The sequence below is a fragment of the Dama dama genome, chromosome 5 (assembly GCF_033118175.1).
Source record: "Dama dama isolate Ldn47 chromosome 5, ASM3311817v1, whole genome shotgun sequence".
Lineage (NCBI taxonomy): Eukaryota > Metazoa > Chordata > Mammalia > Artiodactyla > Cervidae > Dama > Dama dama.
The window spans coordinates 41845882-41861296 of record NC_083685.1 but is presented as its reverse complement, the minus strand read 5'-3'; the positions used below and the strand labels follow the sequence as shown (position 1 = coordinate 41861296).

Below are 15415 nucleotides of genomic sequence, written 5' to 3'. Positions count from 1 at the left end.
ATCTTTAATTTAATAAATCATACCTTTAATAAAAACAAGTTGCCTCGCTTTTAGGAGTGTGATGAGTTTCCTGTCCCTTACATTTCCATATAAATTTGAGAATCAGTTTATAAAATTCCTTAAAATAAAAAAACACTGCTGAAATATTTATTGGAATGTAATTGACCTTTCAATCTATTTGGGGAAAATCACCTTTATCACATTGATTTTTCAAACATGAACTTTGGTATTTCTCTCATTTGTGTCTTCACTAAAACCTTAAAAAGTATTATAATGCTCTCCTTAAAAGTGTGATGCATCCTTTTAAAGATCTACGTCATATTAGGCAGAAGGGTCTCTCATAGATGTACAGATCCCAATCTCCACAAGTAATTACATTGACTACATGGCAAAAAGGACTTTGCAGATGTAACCAAGATTTTCTGAGTGATCTTATTATGCAGAAAACTTTCTCCAACTACAGGCAAAAGAGATGTGGCAAGAAAGATTCAAAGTAGGGTTCCACCAACTGCTGCTGATTTAAAGAGTGACAGTGCAATCTGACCAAGAACACAGGTGGTCTAAGGAAGTTGAGAGGCACCACTCTGCCAAAATGGAAATGAAGGACCTCAACTCTGCATGGAGCCACAAAGAAGCAAATTCTGCAAATGATCTGCATGAACTTGGAAGTAATTTTTCACATAAAAGTACAGATAAGAGCCCAGGATTTTTCTTGTAGGCTCAGAGTAGAGAAACTGGCTGAGCTCACTTAGACTTCTGATTTACAAAATTAAATGATAAACTCATGTTGTTTTATAGCTGCCAAATTCATGGTAATGTGTCATGGCTGCCATAGAAAATATATAGATTCTTTCATGGTTGTTTCATATTATCATAAAATAAAATCTTAAAAGACTGTCATTCGTATCTTCATGAATTTCTCATTCATGTTCTCGTCAAGTGTTAGTATCAAGTTTATGTTCTTTTCATAAAATGAATCAAATATTTCCTCTTTTCACCTCAGCTATTTAACACATATCTGAATATTTACTACTAGTCACCAGAAACTGTGCATGGCTGAAATTATTTCAATTTTAGAAGAACTTGCTAATAAACCTAAGTTAAATCGGAGTTTGAAGATTATTTTAAATGGTCTGTAGCAACTTATATTCTTTTCTAGTCAGTTTTGGTAACTTACATGTTTTTCTAGAAATTTCCCTCGTTTGAATTTAAATGTTCAAATTATAGATCTGAAGTACTTTTAAAGATTAAAACTTCTCCATAATAAGTACACCCCCACTTTCACTGCAGCTAAAAATGTACGTTTTCCTTTATTTTGTCTTCCTAAGTGTAATCTTAGTCTTCTCAAATAATTTTAAGATTAAAGCCTCTTTTAGATCTAATTATTTCTTTCCATATACTTTTATGGAAGTTTCATGCTGCTAAAGTAATGCTCAAAATTCTCCAAGCCAGGCTTCAATAGTACATGAACTTCCATATGTTCAAGCTGGTTTTAGAAAAGGCAGAGGAACCAGAGGTCAAATTGCCAACATCTCCTGGATCATCAAAAAAGCAAGAGAGTTCCAGAAAAACATCTACTTCTGCCTTATTGACTATGCCTTTGACTGTATGGTTCACAATAAACTGTGGAAAATTCTTAAAGACATGGGAATACCAGACCACCTGACCTACCTCTTGAGAAATCTGTATGCAGGTCAGGAAGCAACGGTTAGAACTGGACATGGGAACAACATACAGGTTCCAAATAGGAAAAGGAGTACGTCAAGGTTGTATATTGTCACCGTGCTTATTTAACTTATATGCAGAGTATATCATGAGAAACGCTGGGCTGGATGAAGCACAAGCTGGAATCAAGATTGCTGGGAGAAATATCAATAACCTCAGATATGCAGATAACACCACCCTTATGGCAGAAAGTGAAGAACTAAAGAGCCTCTGAATGAAAGTGAAAGAGGGTGAAAAAGTTGGCTTAAAGCTCAACATTCAGAAAACTAAGATCAGGTCATCTGGTCCCATCCCTTCATGGCAAATAGATGGAGAAACAGTGGAAACAGTGGCAGACTTTATTTTGCTGCTGCTGCTAAGTCGCTTCAGTCGTGTCTGACTCTGTGCGACCCCATAGACTGTAGCCCACCAGGCTCCCCCATCCATGGGACTCTCTAGGCAAGAGTACTGGAGTGGGCTGCCATTTCCTTCTCTGAGACTTTATTTGGCGGGGGGCCTCTAAAACCACTGCTGGTGGTGACTGCAGCCATGAAATTTAAAGATGCTTACTCCTTGGCAGTAAAGTTATGACCAGCCTAGACAGCATATTAAAAAGCAGAGACATTACTTTGCCAACAAAGGTCTGTCTAGTCAAGGCTATGGTTTTTCCAGTAGTCATGTATGGATGTGAGAGTTGGCCTATGATGAAAGCTAGGCACTCAAGAATTGATGCTTTTGAACTGTGGTGTTGGAGAAGACTCTTAAGAGTCCCCTGGACTGCAAGGAGATCCAACCAGTCCATCCTAGCGGAGATCAGTCCTGAGTGTTCACTGGAAGGATGATGTTGAAGCTGAAACTCCAATACTTCGGCCACCTGATGTGAAGAGCTGACTCATTTGAAAAGACCCTGATGCTGGGAAAGATTGAAGGTGGGAGAAGAAGGGGATGACAGAGGATGAGATAGTTGGATGGCATCACCGACTTGATGGACATGAAACTCTGAGAGTTGGTGATGGACAGGGAGGTCTGGCATGCTGCAGTCCATAGGGTCACAGAGATGGACACGACTGAGTGACTGAACTGAACTTATGGAAGTTTATTTTGCTAATTTTTTTAACTTCATGAGAAATTTCTAACTTCTAGCTTTATAAAAGCTATAGTAGATTCTATTAATATTATTGTTCACAGCCCGAATTTCCTAGAGTAAAGGATCATGTAATTGTCTTTCATCTCATTTGAGCATATACAACTCCAGCCCATACACTTAGCCATGTGATTTGCCCTAGCCAGTGGAATGTGAGTAAATATACATAAAACACACAAAAGCAGCAATTTTGAACACAATAGTACACTTTAGCTCATCCTCCTGTTCACCCCATCTGCTATATGAATGAATGAGCAAATGCTGTATAAGGGCTCCTCTTTCAGAATGAATACCAATCAAAAAGAACCAAACACACATACACAGTTGCAGCAGCCACTATCAAGCAGTGAGAAATTTTTATTTTAAGGCTTTGAGACTTGGGGGGAAATTTTTATACAGCAAAGATAATAATGGTGATTGGTTTATTGATTTCAAGCATTTTTACCTAATATTTCCATTTAAGTCTTATCTCTCTAGGTGCACCTTTGAAATTTCACTAACATTCCACCTAGATTTTCTAATTTTCACTATGATTTCTTCCTTGGTGAGTTATTTATAAAATACAGTTTTGTTCCAAACCAAAAAGGGTTTTATTTCTATTATTAAACACTAAATTATTTTAATTCTAATGTTTTATGCATTATTATGTTTTATGTATTATGCTTAAAAATTTGCTATACTCTGCAGTTGCTAGGTACAGAGTTGTTTATCAAATTATTCTTTTTAAATTACTTGAACATTCCTTATTTACTCAGGAGGTAAATTAAGTCACCATGATTGGATTTGTTATATTAACTTTTTGCTTCACATATTTGAATATTCTGCATTAAATACATCAAATTTTAAGTTACACTTTTCTGATGAATTTCTTCACTTTTAATCATTATTTATCTCTAGCACTAGTAATTCTTTTTGTCTTCAAGTCTACTTTGTAAGCTTATTCTGTCTGCTATTAATATGTGTACAAAAGTTTTTTCTTTACTTTTTATGTATTTGATAAGTGGCTGGGTTTCTTTTATAATTTTCACCTGTAATTGGGGTAAAAAACAAAAGCAAATAACAAAATTTACCATCTTAACCATCTTTAAGTGTATAGTTCTGTAGTGTTAAGTATATTCACCATGTTGTGGAACAGATACCAAACCTTTTTTATTAAGCAAAATTGAAATTCTATCCATTTAATAGCTCCCCATATCCCCTCACCCCATAACCACCACTCTACTCTTGTTTCTATGCACTTCAGTACTTTAGTACTTCATATAACTGGAGTCATACTGTGTGTCTCAGTGACTCATTTCATTTAGCATATCTTGACTATCGATGTAGTAGCATGTGACAGATGTCCTTCTTCCTTTTGAAAGTTGAATAATATCCCATTGCACATATACACCATCATTTTGTTTATCCATTCATCTGATAATGGACATTTTGGGTTGTTTTCACTTTTTAGCCATTGTGAGCCATTTAGCTCTTTAGTTTTGTAACTGCCATACTGTTTCCCATAGGAACTATACTATTTTATGTTTCCACCACCAATGCAATGTTTCAATTTCTCCACACCCTCTCCAACAAATTTTGTTTTGCCTTTTATTTTGAAAGTAGCCATCCTAATTAGTTTGAGGTGCTAACTCATTTGACTTTGTTTTTCCCTTGTTGAATAATGATGCTGAGTATACTTTTTCATGTGCTTATTGGCCATCTGTATATGATTTTTGGAAAAACATCCATTTGAGTCCTATGACATTTTCTAAACTGAGTTATTTTGTTGAGTTGTTGGGTTTCTTTATACATTCAATATATTAACATCTTATCAGTTATGATAAGCAAATATTTTGTTGTTTTGCAGACTGTCCTTTCATCCTGTTTTGTGTCTGTTAATACACATAAGTTTTTGATTTTCACAAATTCCAACTTGTCCATTTTTGTTTTTTCACATGTGCTTTTGGTGTTATAGCCAAGAAATCACCGTCAAATCAAATGTCCCAAGGCTTCACTCCTGTGTTTTCTTCTACAGACTTTGGGTTTTAGGTTGAAGTCTTTAATCTGTTATTAAAATTTTTAGGTATTATGGTGATACAGTAAGGGTCCATCTTCATTCTTTTGCACGTGAATATTCAGTTTCCCCAACACCATTTGTTGAAGAGGTTGTCCTTTCCCCATTCAGTGGTCTTGGCATTCAAGTTCAAAATCATTACACCATATAGTCAACTCAAGGGTTTGTTTCTGGGCTCTATAATTCCATTTGTCTATGTCTATCTTTATGCCAGCAGCACACTGTTTTGATTACTATAGTTTTGAAATATATTTTGAAATCAACAGCATGAGATTTCCAACTTTATTTCTTCTTTGTAAAGATTGTCCTTGCTTCTTCAGGGCCCAGTGAGATTCTATATAAATTTCATTATCTGTTATCCTATTCCTGCAAAAATTGTGATTCAGGGATCACACTGAATCTGCAGATCACTTTAGGTAGTACTGACTTCTAATCCATATACACAGGATATCTTTCCATTTACTTGTTTAAAAATCTTTTTATTAAGATAAAATCTAAACATGGTACAATCTATCCCAGTGTATAATTGTTTTTAGTGTACAATTTTGCAACCACCATAACAATCAATATTTCAACATTTTTATCACTCCAAAAATAAACCTATTATCTACTCAGTTCAGTTCAGTCACCCAGTCGTGTCTGACTCTTTGCGACCCCATGAATCACAGCATGCCAGGTCTCCCTGTCCATCACCAACTCCCGGAGTTTACTCTAGGATACACTAGCAGTCACTATTTTCTTTACCCACCCTAAAATCCACCCTAGGCAGCCACCAAGTTAATTTCTCTGTTTTGGGTTTCAGATGAAAAGAATCATGTAATATGTACTACTTTGTGACCAGCTTCTGTTATTTAACATGATGTTTTCATGTAGCATTATCAGTAAATTCACTTTTTTCTATTGCCAAATAATGTTCCATTATATGGCTATACCACCTTTATTTATCCATTCATCAGACAAAGAATATTTGACTTCTTTTCACTTTCATAATGCTGGAATGAAGATTTGTGTACAAGTTTTGTGTGGACGTATATTTTCATTTTTCTCATGTATATACCTAGGAGTAGAATTCCTAGGTCATATAATAATTCTGTTTAACATTTTGAGAACTGCCAAATTGCTTTCCAAAATAGTTGAACCATATTACATTCTAACCAGCAGCCTATTAAGACATTTATTCTTAAATGGGTATCCTCCAAACTGAAAAATAATTTTTAAAACTGAAAAATAATCAATTATCTTATTTTCAGACACAAAAGTATCTTTAAGTACTCTCTGTTTGTATATTAATGTTAATCCATAAGACACAGTTATTATATAGTTAATATTTATTTAGGTTTATTTACATATTTATCACTTGCTTTGTTCTATACTCCTTTCTGTACCTCTGGCATCTGGAATCACTTTTATTTCAATTTTGGAAATTTCTTTGATGAGGTTCTGCTGTTTGCAATTTCTCTTATATTGCACTCTCTTACTTGAAAGATATTTTTGCAAGGCATACAATTATGTGTTGGTAGTTATTTTCCCTTGCATCATCATTCCATGCTCTGTTGCATTCAAATGTTACTGGTGAGAAGTTAGCTGTCAGTTAGCTGTCCAGCCACTCTTCTTTAAAATAACCACTCTTTCCCTGGCTACTCTACTCTGGTACTTCTCTGCACTTCAGAAAATGTCCTAGGTATTACCTATTAAAACACTGACTCTGTCCCATTTACTCTCTTTCCTTCTGAAACTCTGAATAAATATCTATCTTAGACCATGTTTTTCACTCTATATTCCACTTGCTTTTTACTTTTCTCAAAAATAAAAAGATTTATAATAAAATCCATGTAACTCCATGGCTTATTCATGTCAATGTATAACAAAACCCACTACAATATCGTAAAGTAATTAGCCTCCAACTAATAAAAATAAATGAAAAAAGATTAAAAAAATAAAATCCATTAAATGTTAATTTACACAACTAGATTTGAAATATACCAAATAATAGCAGCAACTTTCTAGAATACCATTCTATTCCCTCTTTCATACATTTTATCTCTTTGTCTGTTGATTGCTGAATACTTTCTTGTAACTCATCTTCCAGTTCACTGATTCTTTAATTGTATCTAATCTGCTGTTAATCCCTTTAATTAACTGAGTTTTTAATTTCAGTCTTTAACTGCTTTTACTTCCAGAAGTTCTACAAAGGTTATTCTTTAGAATTTCTTCTTCCCTGCAGATATTCTTTAAACATAGTAAGCATAGTTACTCTATACTATGCTTAATAATTCTACTACCTAAATTTTTTCAAGGTATGGGCTTATTGTCTGCTACTTCTGTTCATTCTCACATGTGATACCTTGCTCAGCACAACTAAGGAAATATGCTTTGTAGTCCTTGAGAGAAGCAGATGAGAAAGCAGTTACGTTCCCTTTCACTAGGGTATAGTTTTTCAGGTACCAATTGAACAGGGGAAGGGACTCCTGTTAGAACCCCTGACTCTGATTAGGCCACAGGTTTGTCTTTTACTCTATATTTTGGGTGGCTTTTGCAAAGCTGAACTTCGCAAACTATCCAAATTTCAAAATGCTCTCCCAGGCAAAACTGGTTTTAATCCTCTACTTCTCTATGGTTTTATTCTGATAACTTACCTTTCAGATCAGCAAGGATTTTAAGTTCATATTTTCTCATTAGCAGGCCATTTTAACTGTCTTTAGCAATAAGGACATGTCAGAAACAGAAGGCCTATACCTACTCTTTGGTACAGACACTTCAACATAGCTTATGGATTCAGCAAAACTCCCTTCACAAAGTCAGAAATGATCACCAAACAACCCTACCAATTTGGCATTCTTTTCATTCATACCTAAACTCAATCTTTCCAGCTTCCAGCACATCTGATTATTCTCTCATGAAGCTTCCACAACACCAGTTTCCTATACAACTCCTAAATGGTCCTTCCTCAAGATTCAGACCTGGGTCGTCTAATTTCTATACTTCCTTTGCCACCAATTTATCTTAAATTACCAACATACACCTTCTGGACTACTTTAATAGACTCCCAACTGAATTTCATCTGCCACTCTTATCCCCATCTAATCCATTCTCTGCCATAGTAACCAAAATGGTATTTCTAAAATAAAAATTAGATCACATGCTGTCGCCTGTATAAAATTCTTCAAGGTACTCCATTTGAACTTTAGGTAAATTCCAATTTACTAGGTAAATTCCAAAGGCCCACATGTTACCTTCTATGATCGGATACATGCCTATATCTATATCTATAACTGTTCTCTTGTATAAATACTATAAACACTGTTTCTAGTTCCTCAAATATACCAAATTCTTTCCCATCTCCTATCCTTGACACTCGTTATTCCCCTTTCCTAGAATATGGTTTATCTGTTATTTGCATGGTTCATTTTTACTTATACTTTCTATCTCACTATAACTGTGACTTTCTCACAGGCATTCCCTTATAGCCTAATTCAACAGCACCTTAATTTGTGATCAGGTACTTACTGTGGTTTATTTTAATGTCTATTGTCCCAAGTATATGTAAGAATAGCATGTAGAGATCCTACTGTTATCTTCCCATTTCATGCCCAGTACCTAACATGGTGTCACATACACACAGTAGGAGTAATAAATAATTAAATAATTAATTTCTCTCCCTCTATACAGACCCACAGAAGAAGTACAATTCTAATGAGAAAGTATATGCTGAGCACAGAATTAGAGAAAAGAGGAATAAGTTAAACAATAGGGATTAGGTAAGACATAATTATGAACAAACCCATAATGCTTAAGAACCAAATAGCCAAGACTTTTTTCCCTGGACCAATATTTTTTGGCTAAGGCAACAGATGAGGTAATTGAATTTAATTATTGTTGTCTACACTTTCAAGCAAACAGTCACCTACCAAGAGCATATGTTTCAAGATGACTTGAAATTTCATTATCTGGACCTCTGAAAATATCTTCTCTTAAAACCAACATTATACACAGAGGTTAGGTTCTTCTGGTGAGTTCATAACATTTAATTCATAATTCATTATCCATTTTAACAAATATGAATGGAGTACTACTTTGCGTCAGGAACTGTAATGACTGTGCTACAACTGGAGATAAGGCTATCCAAAAAACAGGACAAAAATCCCTATCCTCACAGATCTGACATTCGCATGATCAAAAGTGCGATACACAGAACAGCAGGGTTAGAGCAGTAGGGGATGGAGGTAGGGCAATCTTAACCTGTGGTAAATTTACTTTCTATCTCTTTCTGTTCCCAAAAGCATTTAAGTTAGATGTTACTTACAGAACCTAAGTATCACAAATAATGTAACAATTCTTATACAAGTTAAGATTTCAACCAAGAAACTTTATAAAAACATACTTCCTTTCCCATAGCAGTAGGACTGTGAGAACTGCTCAGGTTCCAAGTTACTGACAAGCTACCATATCCTGAGGCAGGATCTTCAAAAAGGCAGTGGCGAGACAAGAGGATAAAAGCAGTGATGGAAATTTCAGGAAGAAGAACTGAGAAGGAAAGCACACTTCTTGATGATATGAAGCTTCACAGCCAGCCAGTCCCTTCTGTCCAACCATGAGTTGGCTGGCTTTTCTGTCTAAAACTCTATTTCTAAAATCTCTTTCCTGTTTGGCATATTATACAAATTTTCCTCATTATTCTAACCTCAAAACAAATATTTAATTTTGGGGAATTTTCTAATCAATTTAATGACAGAAAAAGATCCTTTTAAATCCCTATCTATACCACTAAAAGTCATATAAAAGGAATGCATACAACCAGTAGACTACTCTAGACTCTCATGTTTTATCTTAGTAACTGGGGTAGGTACCAAGAGGTTGGGTGAAATGCAAGAAGATGAAAAACTGGAGCAAACTTTCAAACAAAGAGTCCTGCAACAAAGTAATGATCAACAAGGAAAGACAGTCAGTGTAATCTTGTCTACTTGTCAACAAGTAGTTCCACTGTCACAGAACACTCACCACAGACTAAGGTGAGAAGCACACAAAGGGCAACCAAAGTAACTACTTTCTGAAGCCCTGCTCACATGGCTGGAGTGACTATAGCCACGTATGTAAACAGCATATAAACTAAGCCAGTCCATAACTTTAGTTTTTATTTCTTTAATGAGAAAAGGCCTTCTTATTACTTTCACCTGAAAAAAAGGAAGGATTTTTTTAATCAGGGAGTGCTAATATTTTTTGGTAATGAAAGCACTTACTCACTGTCATTTTTTTTGTTTTTCACTGTCATTTTAATAAAATATCTTTTTCAGGTTGTAAATATCACATGTATTTCTAGGAATTTTTCAAATTAAATATAATTTATTTATACTCAAAATTTCATAAAATAAGGTCTCAAGTTTAGGAAAACCTAAGCAGCAACATGTAGTCAAAACAAAGTATCAATAGAAAGATGTTGGCCATAAACAATTACCTTTATGGCTGTGTGTTTGTTTTCATCTTCTTCCATCCACAGATCCTGCTCATAATAATATAAACCATCGTTGATAACTTTAGCAAGTTCAGATGTAATTTTTGCTTGAGACATGTGGTTGCCTGTTCGATCTCCTCCAGGATGTTTTCTCATGTAAGGAGGTGTCTGAGTTACAATCAAAATCTTATTTAAATCTTGATCATCAATTTCATAATCCGAATCATTATCAGACCAATCAGTAAATGTGTTTTTTTGACCTTCTATTTGTTCCATCTCTTCATCAAAGAAAAAATCAAGTTCTTCTTGTTCTTGTTCATCTGGAAGATAGAGTTGATTTGATGCCTCTTCAGGAAGAGATGGTGGTTCCTACAGGAAGGAATTGGTAGTTTATATAAAAACATTATTATCACTTTTATAATGAATGTTGTGTAACAATGTTAATGTAAGTAATATCAAGACTGTTCAATAACTGGATTAACAGTCAAATGGGAAAAGAAAATCATGCCACTATTGTTCTGGCCCAATAAATAGTAAGCAATTGCTAAATACTAAATTCAAGAGTAAAAAAACCCACAAAACTGAATAAAAGAAAGATTATATAAAAACTCCTCTAAAATTAGCATGGTCCTTAGCACATTCATTACAGCATACCAACTTATTTTATGGATTAGGGAAGAAAAGGCCTATAAATGTGACATTGTTGGTCCACAATTTCAAAATTGGTCTATTAGTACGAACTAGAACAACCAAGGTCGTCTTGTAGCACATCATGTGGGATCCTAGTTGCCAGACCAGGGTTCAAACCCAAGCCCCCAGCAGTGAAAGAGCAGAGCCCTAACCACTGGACTTCAGAGGTATTCCCAGAAAAAATAAGGTCTTCAGACTTCCAGATTCAGTCCTCCCTATCCTCAATCCTTTTACCTCAAAATTTCATGTTAAATTCACTAACACTCACCAAATTGTTGAATTTCCACCCTCGTGAAAAATGTAAAATAGCTTACTGTTGGGTAACATATATAAAGTCCAAATTTGTAGATTCTAGATCCTCTAAAGTCTAACTTAATCTAGATTTTCAAACTCTCAACACAAAGAAATAGATTTTTCAATGTTCTCATCTTCCAATGCCATACTCTGATCAATCCTTATCCTTCAGTAAATGCTAATTCACCTATCCCTAGAATAAGACAATTATTCTCTCCAAAATTCCTATTCATGTGAATCTATATTCATTCATTCGGTCAATAATTATCTGGGTCCTCACTGTGAACTGGGTACTGTTCTAGGTAGGAGATTATAACAATTAATGTAACAACAATTCTGCCCTGATGGAGCTAACATTCTAGTAAACAGAAGTTTTTACTTTTTTAAAAAAGTAAGTTTTAAAACTCTGTGAGTATAATTATAAACAAAAAGTACATATCCTATTATTCACATTTGCAAAACCATGAAAAAAGTCTTAGAAAAACATCAAACTGTGAATAATGATAAAGCAAGGAGTCTTTTGTTATTTGATATCAGTTATATACAAACTTATATTTAACATATAAATTTTTTAATAATTTATGAGGAAGAGACAAAAAAAGTAGGGGTTAAAGAGTTTTTTTAATGTGGAGGAAAAAATGTAGATCTTGGAATAAATGAAATATGGTACAAATTTTTGTCAATGAGTCCAGGGATTGATCCTCCCAAGTTATCCAGGTTCACCATGACAAATACAGAAATTAATCAGGATCTTTAGAAAATCTCTTTTTGATATACAATGGAGAAAAGACAATCTCTTTAACAAGTGGTGCTGGGAAAACTGGTCAACCACCTGTTAAAGAATGAAACTACAACACTTTCTAACACCATACACAAAAATAAACTCAAAATGGATTAAAGATCTAAATATAAGACCAGAAACTAAAACTCCTAGAGGAAAAAATAGGCAGAACACATACAGACATAAATCACAGCAAGATCCTCTATGATGCACCTCCCAGAGTAATATAAATAAAAACAAAAATAAACAAATGGGACCTAATTAAACTTAAAAGCTTTTGCACAACAAAGGAAACTATAAGTAAGGTGAAAAAGAAAGCCTTCAGAATGGGAGAAAATAACAGCAAACAAAACAACTAACAAAGAAAGAATTAATCTCAAAAATATACAAGCAGCTCATGCAGCTCAATACCAGAAAAATATATGACCCAGTCAAAAAGTGGGCCAAAGAACTAAACAGACATTTCTCCAAAGAAGACATACAGATGGCTAACACATGAGAAGATGCTCGACATCACTCATTATTTGAGAAATGCAAATCAAAACCACAATGAAGTACCATCTCACGCCAGTCAGAATGGCTGCCATCAAAAAGTCTACCAACAATAAATGCTGGAGAGGGTGTGGAGAAAAGGGAACCCTCTTACACTGTTGGTGGGAATGCAAACTAGTATAGCCACTATGGAGAACAGTGTGGAGATTCCTTAAAAAACTAGAAATAGAACTGCCATACAACCCAGCAATCCCACTGCTGGGCACACACACCAAAGAGAATTAAGAGACACGTGTACCCCAATGTTCATTGCAGCGCTGTTTATAATAGCTAAGACATGGAAGGAACCTAGATGTCCATTGGCAGGTGAATGGAAAAGAAAGTTGTGTACATATACACAATGGGATATTACTCAGTTATTAAAAAGAACACATATGAATCAGTTCTAATGAGGTAGATGAAACTGGAGCCTATAATACAGAGTGAAGTAAGTCAGAAAGAAAAACACCAGTATATTAATGCAAGTATATGGGATTTAGAATGATGGTAACGACAACCCTATGTGCAAGACAGCAAAAGAGACACAGATATAAAGAATAGACTTTGGACTCTGTGGGAGAAGCTGAGGGTGGGATGATTTGAGAGAATAGCATTGAAACATGTATACTACCATATGTGAAATAGATCTCCAGTCCAAGTTCAATGCATGAAACAGGGCACTCAAAGCCGGTGCACTGGGACGACCCAGAGGGATGGGATGGGGAGGGAGGTTGGAGGGGGGTTTAGGATGGGGGGACATATGTACACCCATGGCTGATTTATGTCAATGTATGGTGAAAACCACCACAATGTTGTAAAGTAATTAGCCTCCAATTAAAATGAATTAATTAAAAAAATCTTTTGAGAAGCTGCATTAGGCTTTTAAAATAACCCAAGGAAGAAAACCTTAAGTATGCTGAGTTTAAACACCATTGCTAATTTAAAAGCTATCTTTTCAAGACAGAAAAGACTAACAGACATAAAAAATTTATGGTTACCACAGGGGACAGTGGGGGTTGGGGTAGGATAAATTAGAATTTGGGTATCAACATACACAATCCTGTAGGTGGCACAGTGGTAAAGAATTTGCCTGCCAATGCAGGAGGAACAAGAAATGCAGGTTAAACCCCTGGGTTGGAAAGATCTCCTCCATGGAGTAGGAAATGGGAACCTACTCCATTATTCTTGCCTGTAAAATTCCATGGGACTAAGCAAGCACATGTACACACACATATAAAATAGATAAACAACAAGGTCCTACTGCATAGCACAGGAAACTATATTCAGTATCTTGTAATAACCTATAATGGGAAAAAAAATCTGAAAATGGATATATATATATGTGCATATATATATAAAAACTGAACCACTCTGCTGTACTCTTGAAGCTAACACAACATTGTAAATTAAATGTATTCCAATTTTTTTTTAAAATGGCAAATAACTAAGTACAAAGTTATCTTGGATCAGGGCTTTAAACTCAGCATTAATGACATGTTGGGCTTGATAATTCTTTAGGATGTGTGGTGGAGGTGGAGGTGTCCTATGCACTATAGGATGTTGAATAGCATCCCTGGCCTTCACTCTCGTAAGATGCAGTAGCACTTTCAGATTTAATAACCAAAAACTGTCTCCAGACGTTGCAAAACATCCTATGCTGAGGTGAAATATCAACATCCTTTCCATTCCTCCAATGAAGAAACACCCTTAAGTCCTTCATGCTTTCTTCACGCTTTAATCTTAGGAATAAAGAGCCCTACCATAGTAATCTTTAATATTAATGATAGCCTTCTTCAGTCTTCCTACATTTGGGTCCGTTATTTTTTGTGACCTCTTCCTTTTAGAGCTTACTTTGAATATTTGAATTATTTTACTGGTACTATTACCAAGTTTATTTTCAGTAAGCTTTTTTACTTTGAGTTAATTGTACATTCACACATAGTTATAAGAAATAGAAATCTTGAGGACTTCCCTGGTAGTCCAGCACTTCCAATGCATGGGTTGTGGGTTTGATCCATGGTCGAGGAACTAAAATTCCACATGCCACACAGTGCAGCCAAAAAGAAAAGAAGAAAACAGAAATCTCGTGCACTTTTTACCCACTTTCTCCCAAAGTTAACATACTGTAAAACTATAGCAGACTACCACAAGAGAAACATTGATGTTACCTATCAACCTCACTAGGATTTCCATTTTACTTGTACTCATTTGTGTTTGTAGCTTATATCAGAGCCATTTTTTATCACATTTCAAGTTCACGAATCCAACCATCAGCCAACAATACAGCAGTTCAATTGCAAGAAACTCTCGTATTGTTCCCTAACTACCATCATCTCACTTCCTTGCGTGCCTCCAAGAAATTTATTCTTCTCCTTTCTTACTGTAAAATCAGCAAAACATAAACAAACCAGACATGTATTCTTTACAAATAATTATATGTAAAATAATTCTACAATTAAGAAGGTACATATAATGTGGCAGAGTTATAAATTCAAAATTTAGAAAACTTTTGTCATCTTTAAAAAAACTGAAATGTATTCAAATTTCAAGTAAAAAGATTAAAGCAGAATATTTTAAAATCATACTCAGAAATAAGATAATTTTTTAAAATTGATACAATATAATTATTTTCAACTACTTAGTAAACTGTAAGTTTTTACTGAAGGGCAATGTTTCCAAATTTTACCACTGTTTTAAACTTTACCAAATTTTATATATGTACCTCAAAAACAGTGACCTTACAAGCCACTCAGGATATAGAATACAAAC

General features: G+C 34.8%; 1 protein-coding gene across 6 annotated transcripts in view; it reads right to left on the bottom strand.

The window, feature by feature from the left end:
* The window catches only part of LARP1B (La ribonucleoprotein 1B), a 139645-nt gene that overhangs the window by 89564 nt on the left and 34666 nt on the right, over positions 1-15415 (bottom strand). For all 6 annotated transcript variants that reach the window (XM_061142328.1, XM_061142330.1, XM_061142331.1 and 3 more), the window contains exon 11: positions 10354-10719. In XM_061142328.1, the coding sequence (XP_060998311.1) occupies positions 10354-10719 (366 nt within the window). The remainder of the gene's footprint in view (positions 1-10353; positions 10720-15415) is intronic.